The sequence below is a fragment of the Phasianus colchicus genome, chromosome 2 (genome assembly GCF_987193195.1).
Source record: "Phasianus colchicus chromosome 2, bPhaCol1.hap1.1, whole genome shotgun sequence".
Lineage (NCBI taxonomy): Eukaryota > Metazoa > Chordata > Aves > Galliformes > Phasianidae > Phasianus > Phasianus colchicus.
The window spans coordinates 54,195,218-54,211,940 of record NC_143437.1 but is presented as its reverse complement, the minus strand read 5'-3'; the positions used below and the strand labels follow the sequence as shown (position 1 = coordinate 54,211,940).

The 16,723-nt window shown below is 38.5% G+C and overlaps 1 protein-coding gene across 5 annotated transcripts in view; it reads left to right on the top strand.

The window, feature by feature from the left end:
* The window catches only part of ARFGEF3 (ARFGEF family member 3), a 76,412-nt gene extending 60,262 nt beyond the window's left edge, over positions 1-16,150 (top strand). For all 5 annotated transcript variants that reach the window (XM_090135720.1, XM_090135719.1, XM_090135718.1 and 2 more), the window contains 14 exons: positions 1,062-1,207; positions 1,704-1,883; positions 2,558-2,702; positions 3,815-3,937; positions 4,820-4,923; positions 5,307-5,451; positions 6,479-6,607; positions 7,161-7,337; positions 7,896-8,010; positions 8,648-8,750; positions 9,361-9,492; positions 10,880-11,010; positions 13,949-15,176; positions 15,901-16,150. In XM_090135720.1, coding sequence (XP_089991846.1) covers positions 1,062-1,207; positions 1,704-1,883; positions 2,558-2,702; positions 3,815-3,937; positions 4,820-4,923; positions 5,307-5,451; positions 6,479-6,607; positions 7,161-7,337; positions 7,896-8,010; positions 8,648-8,750; positions 9,361-9,492; positions 10,880-11,010; positions 13,949-15,176; positions 15,901-16,092 — 3,050 coding nt within the window. In that variant the 3' untranslated portion in view covers positions 16,093-16,150. The remainder of the gene's footprint in view (positions 1-1,061; positions 1,208-1,703; positions 1,884-2,557; positions 2,703-3,814; positions 3,938-4,819; positions 4,924-5,306; positions 5,452-6,478; positions 6,608-7,160; positions 7,338-7,895; positions 8,011-8,647; positions 8,751-9,360; positions 9,493-10,879; positions 11,011-13,948; positions 15,177-15,900) is intronic.
* The last annotated feature ends 573 nt before the right edge of the window (positions 16,151-16,723 follow it).

The window sequence follows — 16,723 nt, the reverse complement described above, 5'->3', positions numbered from 1 at the left end:
AAGTCTTTAGAAAAGATGGAGAACTTTTTTTAGACAAGGACCACATCTACCCCTGCTGTGAGACGCTTCAAAGGACATTTGCTTAGAAGTGTTCATAAAATGAGTGATAGCAAATGAAGCATGCACTTGAGAAATGAAAAATTCAGCAGTGGGAGTTGTCTGCTTACTCTTCCCCAGCAAAGTGAAGCACATACCTTACAGTAGAAAACCTGTAAAAAGTTGTCTGTCCTGTGGCAGACGTGAAAACCAACTTAATTGGTTTCTCCTTTCCCTGAGATGCTACTTAATATTATCTCAGTATAAAAATTAGTTCTTTTTTGGTTCCTCCTTGTCTCTAATTGCTTTTTTTTTAATATAAAAAAAAAAGGATAGCGTTATATGTAGCAGTAAGTCAACAGTAGCTAGTAATGACATTCACATTAAGGTAGGGCAATTAACTGGATATATATTTTTACATTGAAAGTGGCATATCCATATTTTAAAATAGCATATTCTAGTGAGACAATGAAGTGTATTTTCAAATATTGTAAGAGGAAAGGAAGATGAGTTGTTTTCAGTAGGAAGTGAAAGTATTAGTGGCTGTAGAACACATGATCCTTTTCTCAAATTCTCTGCTTCTCACCAATTGTGTGGTAATAAGTACAAAAGACAAAGCAAAGCAAAATAATCTGCAGTCTATATTCTTTCCTGTAGATGTCACCAAAGGTTTTTACAACTGTTATTTTGGTTCTCAGTATCAATTGTTTACATCCTGCTTTTATCCATACTGGTTATCATAATTGAATTATAATGCATTATTTTCCAAGTCCTTATGTCTTAAAAACATTCCCAAAAAATCTTCACTCAAAGGAAAATGAAATGTTTTTACTGCATTGTTCATAAAGCTTGGGTCTATCTCCTGTTCTTTTACCTACCCAGGTATAAGCTGTGTTTTGCACTGATTTCTTTCTGGCTGTGTATTATAAGTTTCGAACCTGATTTACATTTCTCTTTAGACATCCAGAGATGAAGGAGCAGCTTTTTGTTTACGCTTCTGTTTATTTTGTTTTACTCCCTTGTAGGAGAAGTAAAATCCACCCAGGACAGGAGAAGTGCACTTCACTTGTTCCGACTTGGTGATGCCATGCTCAGAATTGTGAGGAGTAAATCCCGCCCACTGCTCCACCTCATGCGCTGCTGGAGCCTGGTGGCCCCTCACCTGGTGGAGGTAGGATTGGGGAGAAAATGGGAATGTGTGCAAGGGATGGCAATGCTGAAACAGCTGAAGAAGGCATAATGGTCTTCTTGAAATATGTAACAGCCCTTAACATTATGTCCTATTTGATCTGTTCTCTTCACTTTTAAGTCCCATTAATGGCCAAGTATAAGCATGATCAAATGCCACTTTTTATCAAATATGATGGATATACATAGGAAAAATGGCCACCTCATAGCAACAAAAGGTAGTACTTAACATGAGATCTGTTCGTGAGGTTTATTCTTTATTTTTAGCTGTCTGCTCCTTCAATTTTCATCAAATCTTTATGCATCTGTGAGACCCTAAGCAGCTCATAGTCTTAGTCACCCAGTTCCATACCAGTACTTTCCTATTTTCTTGGCAGTGGGCTCCCTAGTTACAGTCATGATGAAGCTCTCATTAGGATTCAGCATCATTAAGTGCTTTTGTGGTTGGGCGAAGTCTTACACTCTTCCTCTCCCTGCAGGCTGCCTGTCACAAGGAGAGGCATGTGTCTCGGAAGGCTGTCTCCTTCATCCATGACATCCTTACCGAAGTGCTGACGGACTGGAATGAGCCTTCTCATTTTCATTTTAATGAGTCACTTTTCCGCCCCTTTGAGCGTATCATGCAGCTGGAGCTGTGTGATGAGGATGTGCAAGACCAGGCAAGTCAGCCCTGATAGGGGTGTCTGTATCTGACCTACCATGCCCATAAGAAGGATGGTCAGCAGAATGCCCTTGGTCCACTTGAATATTTCCCAAATGCCCTTCAAATGGTGTCCCTCAATTATCTTCTGGAATTCAGGAGGGCCCTGCCTACCTAAATCAGCATTATGATAGCATACAGATATCCTTCTGTACTTCAAAAGAGCCTTGACATGTTGCTGTTCAGTGTAGCTTACTGTTCTTCTTTTGTAAAGCTGTTGTGAAATAATATATGTGTGGCCCTATTCCACAGTCAGGTCTTCCCTCAGAAGCAGACCCAAATGTGATGTTTAAACCTACCAAATTATTGTTGTGTTTCCCAAGATTCTAGCACACCAGGTATTAGAACAGTACCTTTAGAGAATAACTTTGTACAATGCAGAAGCACTGTGTTTTCAGAACTCTGCCCCTGTGCACTTACCTGTTTATTGCTTAGACTAGTTCTTTAGTAGAAATGCATCTGGCTTTAAAGCGATTTAATTAAATTATCTAACCAGAAAAAAATCTGGATTTCAAAATCTAGACAAAAGAGTATATCCAGCAATGTGTTTAAAGCCTTCCTCATTCCTTCTGCAGGTCCAGCTTTGTATCAGTTCTGGTTTTATTCTTTGAGCCTTTCCTACACTGTTTGCAGGTGGTCACCTCCATAGGAGAGTTGGTGGAAATGTGTTCTACCCAGATCCAGTCAGGATGGAGACCCCTGTTCAGTGCCCTGGAAACAGTTCACAGCGGCAATAAGTCAGAGGTTAAAGAGTACCTTGTAGGAGAATACTCTATGGGTAAGGACTTAAGCACTGACTGTTATGTGTGTGCTTTTGTTTTCCAGTTTAATTCCTTGGGGCCCCAAGAAATAACTCAGTACATTTTAAATGCCTGACCTGAATAGATGCTCTGAAACAGTATAGCTCACAATGGCAGTGTAATACTCTAAGACTGTACTGACATATCTGATTTATTAGGCTGGGAGTGAAAGCAGAGAAAATTTCCTTTTTATCCTTTCAGTTCTGGCAGATGAGTAGAATAAGAAAAAAAATGCTTCAAACCTACTTGAATATTTTTGAGCAAAATGATCGTGTGTGAGTGCTGAGCATAGTTGCGTTCTTGTCACTGCCCTGCTGCAGTGACTGCATACAGTCACCGCCTCTCGTGTCGACTGTCTTTCTTACCATGTGAAACCTCCTGCTCTTACATCAAAGTCAACTGGTGTGATACTGCAGGCATGTAGTTGTCCAAGCACTCAATCACAGGGATTCTAATTACTAGTGCTGATTACAAATCATATTTGCTTTACAATTGATCCTACGTCTCTCTTAGAGATGATTGCTAGTATAAAAGCTGGCTAGTAAGGATAAAATAATTTTAATCTGTCCTTTTGCCGCATTTACAGGTTAATAAATGTTACAAGCCATGCATGAGGCATATGGCTTGCCTCCTAAATTTTGTCTTTCAGATCTGTTATGATCAGTGGCAAAATGTGAATGTATACAGCTTTTGAAGACTGATTAGCTGCTTAGGAAAAACAAAGCTGTTTTGTCACTGTATCAGAAGAGTCAGAATAGTTTTCAGTGTGACTGCTGTGTTGTTTTGACAGTTAGGACTAAGGCTCCACCAAACAAAAATGTTACTCAACTGCTGAGTGCATGTACCTGCTCTCACAGTGTAGACACTGGTAAGCTGATATTTTTTATAGATGTTGTGAAGAAAGGAGTCAGCATTACCTTGGGAGCAAAAGAGGAGAAAGCATGTTAGTTTTTACTTCTAAGATGACTGGAGCATTTCTGTCTCTTTCCAGAACAGAATTGATCCTACAGATTCAGTTAAATTGTTGAGAAACTGTTGAAATTCTTCTTATGGGGGATGGGGAAAAGTCCTCATCTTGTTATTTCCACAGGGAAACGCCAGGCCCCAGTGTTTGATGTCTTTGAAGCATTTCTAAACACTGACAGCATCCAGGTCTTTGCCAATGCCGCCACCAGTTATATTATGTGCCTTATGAAGTTTGTGAAAGGACTGGGTAAATACTTCTATTTTCCTTATATTTTATTAATCTACAGTATGTCAAACTTGATTCTGCCAAAAATGAGAATCCTGCTTTGTAATACAGAGTATGGTAGGGAAAGGAGAGGCAGTGTCTCAATTTCTCAACCTTGGTTGAGATCATAAGCATTAATTTTTCTGTTGCGTTACTGAGGACAGCAGAGACTAGACGTGTCAAGTCACAGTGTAATCGTGGTGTTTCACCAAACTTCAGAACAGAGGAAAGGTGATGCTGGGTCATGCAACCCACAAGTTCCTTCGCTTGCCTTGATTGTTGCAGTTAAACAGTTCTCATTGAACTGTGAAATTGGTATATTTTTTCCTGTATATGAATTGCAAAATTTCTAGTAAACAGTAAAGGAGAACTGTTTTTTTCTTTATATATATGAATACAACTTAGGCCAAAGGATCCACAGAGGTATTAAGGTTTAGTAGGTAAGTAAGTTTAGTAGGTAGGTAAGTACCTAACTGCAATTATTCCTTTCCTATTAAGTTATTTCGCCATTTATATCAATGGGGGGCAAAATTCAGCTTGTGATGACAGACTGAAACTGTAATTATTGTTACAAAAGAGGAATAAACTTGCTTGTCCAGTACAGAAAGGAGAACTTGCATCCCTGCTGTGGAAATGCTGTTGTATTTCTTTTAGGTTTCTTACTTTCATGAGGTAAGTTTGTCCCACTTGTGGTTTCACATCAAAAAGCAAGGTATGAGAATTATTCAGTTGTCATCTGATAAGATCAGACGAAGGATGATTTCTGCGTTCTATTCAGACTTTAGAATACAACTGCATGAAAAACAAGGCTAATACCGTTTGTTTCTCTTCTGTCCCTCCCAATGCTGCCTTTCCCATCCCTAGGGGAAATAGATTGTAAGGAGATGGGTGACTGTGTGCCAGGATCAGGATCAGCATCTGCAGACTTGTGCCTTCCCGCGCTTGATTACCTCAGGAGATGTTCTCAGGTATAGTGAACAATCTTGCACAGGTACTAACGTGGCCTAGGAGACAGTCCTGACCTTGAGGCTTTGCATCACTGGTTAGGTAATATGCATGAATACAATAGAATTTGCTACAGGGCTGTTGGTAAGAGGACGCACTGCCAGATAGATAGAGACTGGAAATCTGAAGGATCCTGATGTGTTCTGAGCCAGCTAACAGCAGTCAAAACCGCGAGGTAACAGCACTCAGAACTGAAGTGCATGTGGGGAAAAAACATTCAAAACCTAACAGTAGCACATCCAGAGTGACATAAATTCTTATTTACGGAGTTACTGTAAAACAGAGCTAAAAGTAATGACATTTCTCTTATGTATTTTTTTTCTCTCTTTTTATTGTTATTTTTTAGTTGTTAGCCAAAATCTACAAAATGCCCTTGAAACCTATTTTCCTCAGTGGCCGGCTGGTTAATATGCCCCGAAGAGTGCAGGAGCAGTCAGCCAGCAGTGAGGATGGTATTGAGTGCATCCTTTCTGACTTTGATGATGACACTGGTAAGTGCATTGAAAGCAGGAAATGTAAGATTAATCGTTTCTTTTACATGTTACTGTAAGTTTTGCCAACTGCTGAAAGCAAAGAGGAGGGGAAAAACTTCACAGTGTTTATTGTGTCTGTTGTCTGTATACGCATACAACTTAGAGTTCAGATCCTGTCCATTTCTGTATGTTAAAAGCTACAGCTCATATATGAGAAAAATGCAACCAGTTTCATGGGAGAAGGCAATAATATTGTAATTAAATGAATAAATATCAGAGTACTTAACATGTTATAATACAGCGAATATATGTCTGAAAGCAAATAGAAAAGTACTTTCTGGAACCACAGCTAAACTAAAGGAATGAAAGCCTTTTGAGGTTGATGCTGACAGCCCTTCCTTTCACAGAAAAAATTGTCAGTGTTAATTAAAGTTTACAAAGATAAAGAATACTTGCTTAAATATGTTTCCAAACTTAAGTGCCATGGTCTGTTGAACCAAATGAACTAAAATCCATAGAAAGTGGTATGACCTCCAGAAAAATGAGGAACATTATTCTCCTGGTTATCTGTGTTGCTTGTGTGGGTTGTGGATTAACCAGGTGTTTGAAGAACACAGGAACTAGATGTGCATGGAGCCATGTTCATTACTGGACTTTGCATTTTATATGCTTTTTAAGAAAGAAGATTCAATTTTCTTTGGCTAACTTGTCAATCAAGACTTGAAAATGCATTAAAAAAAAAAAACAAAAGCAAGAACTGGACTAGTGGGAATAGCAAACTTAGACCAGAAAAAGGTGTGTGGAGGAGGAAGAGTGAGACAAAACATGAAACTTAAATAAAGGGAAAGAAAAGAAGACAATATCTTGAAAAACTGATATTGCCCTCTGCAATTATACCACAGTAGTGAAATGAGAAAGTACTTATGATCTTTCTTTTTCTTTTAAGTTATTTAATTGCTTAGTCTCCATCACTTCTGAGGGCACGTTCCACCTGTGGTCAGTGCAGTGTCACACTACTTTTTAAAGTTTGTTTTCTTACTTGTAGGCCTTATCAATGTCTGGATTATTCTGCTGGAAGAATTAACAACTGCCATATCCAACTGTCCCCGTCAGCACCAACCTCCAACTCTGGATCTGCTCTTTGAGTTGCTGCGGGATGTTGCCAAGACACCTGGTAATTAAAGGATAAACTGTGAGCCACTGGAGCCATGGCCTGTCCCTTCTATTATGCTAACTCACATCTATGAACTGCGATACTCTTCATGCTAGAGCTGCACAGACATGCTCAAATACAATGGAATTTTCTGAGAATGGGATCTCTGGTTCCAGTTAGTTAGCCTATTGTTCTATGGTGACAGAAGGCATGTTGTAGGAGTGTGTTGAAGTCCTGCATGCACAAATAAAGAGGTGCAGTATTCTGGCAGTGTCCCGGCTACAGAAAACATTTGCTTGAAGTCCAGGAAACTGATAAAGTTATACGGTCCTGTAGACCCCCTGAGCAGCACAGGAGATTCACAGTTGAGTAAACATTCATGTACTCAGAACTAAAACTAATCTCATAATGAAATCTACAACTGCACCCTTCTCTTAACCTATAAAAAAGAGTTTCAGAAACTGCCTTCTCTAGAATCACCCCTGGCTTCAAGCTTGGAATGAATTAAGAAATGTATCTTGAATGTAGGCTGTGTAAGCAAAAAAAATACAACCATCATTGTGTTTATTTTAAGGCCCAGGATTTGGCATTTATGCAGTTGTACATCTTCTTCTTCCTACGATGTCCCTTTGGCTCCATCGCAGCCATGGTGACCATTCTTACTGGGATGTGGCATCTGCTAATTTCAAGCATGCCATTGGCCTTTCTTGTGAACTCGTTGTGGAGCACATTCAAAACTTCATACACTCAGGTATGTCCTAACACTATCAAATCTCCTGACAGTCGTTTGATGGCATGTTACTGAATAGCTACCTGGGGAGGTGATTTCTTTGCTTTTTTGGTTGCTCAAGTGTAGAACAAGAGGAGGAGGGTTAAGAATTTGTTTTCTTTTTTAATAACAAATAGAAAAAATATAACTTGAAAAGAGACTTGTGGAGGTTATTTAGTCCAGGCTGTTGCTCATACAAGGGCTAACTTCAAAATTAAATAATCACAGCGTCCATTACGCTTTCCAAAAGAAGACAACAAGACTTCAGTCTTAAGGAACTATAACATTCAGAAACAGAAGCTAACAGAATTTCTCTAGTACATCTGAAGCCTACACATTTGAAATCATTATCCTCAAAAGGACTGTTCTCATTTCAATAGGACGTGATGCTTGTTTCAAAACTGAACTCTACTGATATCTACATAAAAAGAATTGGTTTTGAAAAGTTTCTGAATTGCAGTAAGCATATCAAGACTCTCTTTAATTGCAGTGCAAAGGCAATGATGCTAAATAAAACCAATTTGTGTCTTTTCCTTACAGATATTGGTTATGAAAATATGATCAATACTATGCTAAAAGATCTTTTCAAGTTGCTGGTCGCCTGTGTAGCAGAACCAACAGAAATTATTTCCAGAGTTGGCTGCTCTTGTATCAGGTAACAATCTCTTCACTCTGTTAGCATATTTAAAAAAAAAAAAAAAAAAAAAAGCCTTTGAAGTATTTGTGGACAGACTAAGTTGGCTAGCATCTCAGAAGTCTGCAATATATCTCTATTTTAGACTTATCAGCCTTTTTTTTTTTTTTTTTTTTAACTGTTTTCTGTCTGCTTCAGAACCTGTAGTTTTGGACATTGCTATGTGTGTCATTCCTGTAAAAATACTTGTACAATACATGTATACACTTAGTCAATAATTAATACTTAGGAAAAATAATTAAGGGGCTTTCTGTGGCAATTCGCAGGTCTTTGAGTGTGGATATCTTTACAGTCTTCAGTTTATTGCAATCACAGTCAAAATAAGCACTCCCTTAAATACTTACAGAACATATAGTTCTATATATGTTCTGTAGGTGATTGTTTGTTTAAGGAGGAAAATTGAAGAAAAAGCAGTCAAAAATTCAGTGTTATATAAAAAAAATGGGTCAGGATAACAACTATTAATTCTTAGGAGACTGAATATAATTAGCTAGTTACTAAATGGACCATTTCTTTAGTTTTCCACCTTCTCCCATTACAGGTGAGAATTGTTCAGTTATTTCTTATGGTAATGTTTTCCTGTGTGCTTACCTTTTAGGTATGTATTAGTGACAGCAGGACCTGTTTTTACTGAAGAGATGTGGAGGCTTGCATGTTGTGCCTTGCAGGATGCATTCTCTGCCACTCTGGAGCCAGTAAAGGTAAACTGACTTTTTGCTGACAGTCAAAACTAATTATACCCTAACTTTTGACAAGTTGTCTCACACATACGCATATGTGCCCACACACACACAAAAGGTTTTGGATACAGAGGCTGGAAAATAAGATTATGTTTTCTTTGTTAATTATTTTAATCACAATGAAAGGCATTGGATCAACAATAGAGACTGAAATCTTTTTTTTTTTTTTTTTGAAGCACATTACAGACAACAGTGGTCACTAACTTTAAATTGCCCCACCAGCAAGAAATCAGAAGATCCTTACCTTTTGTTCCAGTTCTTCTGAATTGGTTAAAAGTAGACAGAAAACAAAGTTGCTTACTTGATCCAATTGCTGCATGCTCCATACAGATTATTTTTTAAACCACCACTATGTGACAAAAAAATTCCCTTTAATTCACTACTATGTAAGTTGTTGTAATGCATTTGCATCAAATACACTGAACACTGAATAGCAGGTGGTCCACTGATAGTACTGGGAAAGATCCCTCCCACTCTGAATTTTGTATTAAAGATGAACAAGTTCAACAGTTCTACAATCACTGATTTAATTTAACGCACAGTGAAAGTCTGATGTTGTGTTTCTCTATAGAACCTATTGGGCTATTTCCACAGTGGTTCTGAAAGCTTTAGTGGAGACGCCTGTGAAGTGAAGGTGGCAGCCCCCTCCCTCTCGCCGAGTGCTGAGGCTGAATATTGGAGAATCAGAGCCATGGCACAACAGGTAGAGACTGATATTTCAGTGAAAGCTGGAGAAGCCTTGGGGCTTTTCTTTGAGTACATTTTTAGCACAGCTGTCCTCAAATCCTATGAGCAAATCGAATGAGACTTTCTATCACTAGGCTATCGTGTATCATATATCTAACAGTAGCAGTGAGAAAAAGTAATAAAAACTAGAAACAAAAACATTAAAAGTTACCCTGTAAGTGGGCATTAGGGAGAATGCTTGGCTGGAGGTAGATGCATAGGCATTTGATCAGGACTACAAGCCTGTTATGTAGTATAGCTTTAAAAAAGGCAATTTTAACATAAATCAGTGGAAACCTTTCTGACAGAGAAAGGGGAACAGCATCACAATGAATACTCATCTAGAACATCATATGCATTTCTGACAATTTTGTTAATGAGTGATAAATTCAAATGGCAAGAAAAGTAAATTAGAACAGAGACTATAATATTACACTAGAAAAATGGTTTGTTCAACTCCTCAAATCAGAGTTTGAAGAGGAATATACATTTTTTGTGTGTTTATAAGTACATGAGTATAGACTGGAAAGAAGAAGGTTATTAAGAATTAGAAGGTAATGTTGACATTGAACTAATGATTTAAAAATCATCACTAACTCCTAATCAACAAAGTAATCTGGGAGAAAACTTCTCAGGGTTCTTTTGTCTACAGTGAATGTTGTTCATTTTGAGAAAGTGTTTGTATGAAACAAGTTCCTTGAAATATAGCAAACTGGACTTAATGACCTACAGTCATTATATGGCAGTTTCTGCATGGGTGAGCAGCTAGATCAAAAGAGCCAACAGATGTTTGGTGTCAATTTCTGACTTAATCATGTCCTTAATCATATCCTGATGCTGCTTGAAAATCTGAGATCTCTCAGATGTTCAGGATTTGTGATCACAAACAACATGGCAGTGGCAGATTTTGTTTGAACAAAAGAAGTGTTTTAAAACTAAATTTCTAGAGAGGCAAAGCTCATAAAGTAGGAAATGGAACAGTTAGGCTTCTCTAAGAGACACCCCTCAGAGGCACTGCCTGAGTTCTTCTCAGCGAGGATTTGACACATCAACTAAGCTATGAAACAAAGCTGCAGCAATGAGTTGTTTCCCTACTTTCCTCCCAAGTAACTACAAATTCTGTGTCCATTGTCTCCTTGCAGCTGAAAACCATCCTTCCAGTAACAAACCTTTCTAGGAGGAATGGGCTAACTGTGTAAGCAGGTCTTTGCTATACATGGTACTTAGAGGTAGTAGCTTCCTTTCATCACTTTAAAAAAAAAAGTTGTCATAGATCTTTCACAATGAAGTTCTGCTGTCAGGCCCTCCATGGACCCATTAGACATGCTAAACCTAATTGTTTTATGTAATTTGTCATTTTCTAGGTCTTCATGCTGGAGACTCAGTGCTCCCCAAAGACCCCTAGCAACAAGGAGGGGTTTGAACATGCCCAGTCGTGTGTGCTCGTCATTGACCTGCCCCCAGATAAGAAACCAAATGGGCATACCCAGAGAAGGTAAAATATCTTCTCAGGAGAACATTATGTTGTTAAAAACAAGGCAAAATTATTGTCAGGCTGGCAGAGATGGGAATAAGGCTGTGCCTTTTTACAAGTCTCTTAAAAAAAAAAAAAAAGGTTTCTAATAGATAGTAAGACTTGGTAGGTTGCAAATACCTGAAGGAGGTGACACAAAGCTTTAAAGGAAAGTAGATGGAAAAGAATTCTCATGGGAAATATTAGGAAAACCTTTCTCACACTGAGATGTTTTTTCTCAGAGGTGTAAAAATACCAGTTTGAAGAAGGCTTTCAAAGTGCTTTTATATTTGTAATGATACCTAGCAAACGAAATAATTTCTGCTACGCTTACTGGTCTTTTAAATTCAGTATTATTGGATTAAGAAGGTTGAAATAGGTTAATGGGTAATCTGGAGCAGTATAAAGAGGCTACATGAAAATCTGTAAAGCTGTCAACATACTAATCTAGGCAACTTTTGTTTTTGCTTGGCATTTTTTATTTTTAAAGAAAACCTTTTATATTTTACCACCTCAGAAAACCATGTGTCTGCATGACTCTTAGTCTTATCCTGCTAAAGAAAATTTCTCTTCGCTTGCACTTGGTTGTTTGAACAACCACGATGGTATCACAGGGCCAAGAATTAGTGCTGCATTCAGGGTTTGTGTTTATATTGCAAGGTTTTTAATACATTATATTAAACAGTCTCATACCAGATACCAAACCTGCTTCTGGACCACTTCAGGCATTCTCATTCAAAACTGAACTATTGCATGTAACCAGGAGTCAGAATGTGATGGCCCTTCTGTGGTTGGTCAGAAGGAAGGACCATGCAAGCAAGAAGTTAGTCTTTAAATAAATACAGCTTGCAATTAATACAAACTCTGAATGATCTCATACTGCTCTTTGTCTGACTGCAAATGCATATTCCCTAATGGGGAAATATTACCCAGCAATACTCATTCTTTGCCAAAACAAGGCTGAAAAGTTGACTGTGTCACCGCTTTTCATATTACTTGCTAGCAGCACAGTAATATGCCAGTCTTGCACGCTAGTTAACTGTGGCCTTTGAAGTTTTACTTTAACCTTAGTGGAGTTTTCTCTTTTCCCTTTTGCTTTTGTTTCCCCGATGCTGCATCGTTTCACAGGAAGCTGGGGTAAGGGAGCTTTTCCTCCTAAAAAGTAGTCAGAATAAGCAAATAGTGTCCTTAACCAGCTTTGGCATCATGTTTGCACCTATAGTTCTGTTCTAGTTTTTTGGTTTTTGTTGTTGTTTTGTTGATAATTTTTTTAATTGAGTAGTACTTTGAATTTTCCTTGTAAGTAAGTTGCCTTAATGGCTGTTATAAAAAAAAAAGCAGATCTCCTTCATACTGCTCCTGCTTTTGGAATGGGGTTAGTCTCTCGAAATCAAGTACACATTTAATTCTATATGCACTCTTAAGAGCTTTTCTGAGTCAGAGCCTTTAATGATTTTTTTACAGCAGAAAACTACTTCCCCACAAGGAGCTCCAGTGTATGTATTAATCATCAAGATTGTACTGCTGTCAGATAATGACTTAATTTTAACCACCATATCAGCACTGACAGCTACAGCTATAGTAAGTAGGCAAGCTGACATACATAAGCTAAACCTAGAAGCACTGTTCTTTCTGACCTATAGCTTCTATATATGTCAGGCCCTCAAAAGTCCCAGGACTGTCTTTTTTAGTTTGGGGTGGTTTTTTTTTTGGTTTTTTTTTTAACATCAGGACCATTTGTTTGGCTTTACCAATCAATTAACATAAGGAAAAAGATTTTTAGAGGTCTCAAATTGAGCATCTTACAAAGTGAAAAGTCTTTTCCTCACCTGGTAATAATGCTGCTTACTTAAACTGTGATCCCTCACAGTTTCCTAAATCTAAACAAATACGTACAACGCATCAACTCTATTTGAAATATCACAGCTTTAATCTGATGCAGACTTGTTTACAATTACTAATTTAAGTTGGGCTTCACAGTTTATAATTTTTAACTTGCAAGCTGCCAATGTTTTGCTTTAACTGTAATCCACCCCTTCTTCTTAACCTCCCCTGCCTGTAAGCCTGCCAACATTATTTGTGAATTACCTGAAAACTTTGTCTGAGAGAGACTGCCATTCATATGTTCCCTGAGCAAATAAAATAAGTGAGATCTAGAACAGCTCACAATATCCAGCAGGAGAGAATCACCCAGTATTGCATTTAAGAAACAGGGCTAGGACCTCAATATTCAAATTGAAATCTTAAGTAAGTGCAAACATTCACCAGGACTTAAGCTTCTTTGCATGTTCCATTGCACTGCTGATGATTTTGAAGATTTTTTTTATTAGTTGGTTCTCTGCATTTTATTTTTGAGATATACCACTGACGTTATTGGAAATGGAAAGCAAATGGCAAACTAGCTTACGCCTCAATTTGTCATGGCAAAGTTAAGGTTTGCTGAAATGCCAGCAGAGCAGTTTTAAGAACAATTCTTAGCTTTCAGTTCAGTAACAAAATAGAAAATGTTCTCAGGGCCCAAGGGCAAAAGTGCTGCATAATTTGTGTTAAAAAAATTCCTTAATTATAGCAGTCTGAAAATATTAAGGGTACCTGTAGCTATAGTATTTTATATATCTATGTATAAAATACATAATAGAGCTTTTTTTAATACTGCCTCTGCAAAGTTCCATTAATGCTTTTGCTGTGGTCAGTTATTTTATTTAACGCATGGAAGCATCATCCCTTCCAGGAAGGCTGAAAGACCATTCTTGATAACTTCACCTTCGTTCAATTCATTGTAACAAGGCTCTAAGATTTTGGCCTTTAACACACATCTTTCATGTTAGATTCTAAAACATGAAATACTCCCATACTTCTAGTAAAAATATAACATACAATTATGTTTTTTTTTTTTCCTTCCTATACTTGGTTTACCAAGTATTCCTTTTAGGACAATAGTGGTGAGCTTGCTGTCACACCAAGTACTGCTCCAGAATTTATATGACATCTTACTGGAAGAATTTGTTAAAGGCCCTTCTAACTTAGAGGAGAAAATGACAATACAAGTACCAGAAAACAAGTTGGCTGGTTTTCTCAGGTACATCTCCATGCAAAACTTGGCTGTCATCTTTGACTTACTGCTGGACTCCTATAGAACAGCCAGAGAGTTTGACACCAGGCCTGGGTTGAAGTGCTTGCTAAAAAAAGTGTCTGGCATTAGTGGAGCTGCCAACCTGTATCGCCAGTCAGCAATGAGCTTCAACATTTACTTCCATGCTTTGATCTGTGCTATCCTGACAAACCAGGAGAACATCACTGCAGAGCAAGTGAAGAAGATCCTCTTTGAGGACGATGAGAGAAGCACTGACTCATCACAACAGTGCTCTTCAGAAGATGAAGACATTTTTGAAGAAACTGCCCAGGTCAGTCCTCCTCGGGGAAAAGAGAAGAGACAGTGGAGGGCTCGAATACCATCTCTGAGTGTACAGCCTGTCAGCAATGCAGACTGGGGATGGCTGATCAAGCGGCTTCATAAGCTCTGCATGGAACTGTGCAACAACTACATCCAGATGCACCTAGACCTGGAGAATAACGTAGAGGAGCCTCCAGTGTTCAAAGGTGACCCGTTCTTCATTTTACCATCCTTTCATTCAGAAACCTCCACCCCATCAACTGGAGGGCAGTCTGGGAAGGACACTCCATCAGAAGATGACCGGAGTCAAATAAGGGACCAAGTGGGAGACAGCCTAACACCACGAAGTGGAGAAATGCTGCTACTACCCCCACTCTCAAGTCCTAAACCAGAGAAAAAAGAACAAAACAGGAAAAAAGAATGGTGGGAGAGTGCTGGTAACAAGATCTACACCATAGCCACTGACAAAACCATCTCTAAGTTCATGACAGAATACAAAAAAAGAAAGCAGCAGCAGCAGACCATGACATCCTTCACCAAAGAGGTCAAAGTGGAAAAGAAAGGGGAGCTCCTGGGCTCCAGAGGGCAGGACTCACCCATACTCCAGAGGCCACAACATCTTATAGACCAAGGTCAAATGAGGCATTCATTCAGTGCTGGCCCAGAGATTCTAAGACAAGAGAAGAGACCACGCTCAGGATCCACAGTCAGCTCCCTGAATATATCTGTTAGGGATGCAGAGGCCCAGATACAGGTAGGACACTTAAAAAATGCTAATAATGGCAATAATTTAAAATATACCTAAAATATTTTTCTGTTGCTTTTATCACAATAATAGTAGTCTCTTCGTCTTCCTTACCTAAAGAAATCATCATGATAAGGACTGAATATTTCAGCAGCTAGCACTGGTAAAAACCTTGTTCTGTTCCATCAAAAGAAAATCAGTCTTCTGGGGAGGTTTTATCAGGTATATACCAGTACAGCTTCCATGAGTTTTTTTTTATGACTGTGGCCAAAACTGCACTTTTCTAAAAACAGCCAACAATGAACTCTGCTTACTGCTATGGGCTCCAGCCTACTTAGGGCTTTTGAAAATGTGAGAGTACTTGTAATGCTTTTTTATTTAATAAGCTTTTTGTTAATTCCAAAGCAGAAATACTGGGCTCTGTTGCTAAATAGGAACTTATTTGCACATCTGAGTAAGCAAATCAGTAAAAGCGTTAAATCTTTGTTCACTATGGGATGAAATAATAGGTGATGAAGAATGATCATGATTCATGAAATACAAAGTCAAAAAGCAGCATACAGTACTGAATTGTGCAGACAGTCAACAGTAAATTAATATGCTGGTATTGCTGAGGCCTCTTCATGAAGCTGCAGCGATAAGATGCCTTTTCTGTCTAATCTAAGAGACTTCTCTATATAGAAAGGTATTCTAAAGAGTCTTTTTTTTTTTTTTGTATCCAATTTGTTTGTAGGCATGGACGAACATGGTGCTGACAGTTCTCAACCAGATTCAGGCCCTACCAGACCAAACTTTCACAGCCCTCCAGCCAGCAGTGTTCCCATGCATCAGCCAGCTGACTTGCCACGTGACTGATATCCGTGTTCGTCAGGCGGTACGGGAATGGCTGGGAAGAGTGGGCCGTGTGTACGATATCATCATTTAAACTAGCTGTGCTCTGTTGCAAAGGGGAGAAGACAGCCAGGATATATAGCAAAGAGGTATTTGAGGTTCATTAACTGCCTATTTGTTGGTGATAAATTAAGAAACAACGAGCTTGTTGATATATTTCCCCTATCCACTTGAGACTGTGTGTTCCTCACTCATACTAGCAGAGGAGGTGAAGCATGAATGTGTCCGGGGGGTATGGGATGACCCCAGAATCTGCCAGTAAATCAGACTGGTACCTAAAGTCAAAATACATTTCAGTAACCTTCATTTAAATTAAAATTTACAACAGCGGGAGCCACATCAAACTCTAGGTAAACATCCACACTTGTAATTAGCTACAAATGGAACCATCAAACCAGGCAAGCAAGACCTAGATAACAAAACATAAATAAAAAGGTGGCACTTGTTCAGAGAAACTTTTTCCATTCAGAAATTGGCATGAGAGAGGAAAGCCAAATAAACATTACTACAATACTATATGCCTTGCTAACTGAAGAAAGTTGAAATTTATTTTGCTCTGAGAAGAGCCTTTGAAATCTGGTGATATTCAGAGTAGCTAGTGAGTGATTATTAAAGTATCCCAGGTCTTAAACTGGTGAACCAAGCACAGGCTATTCATCCTTTCA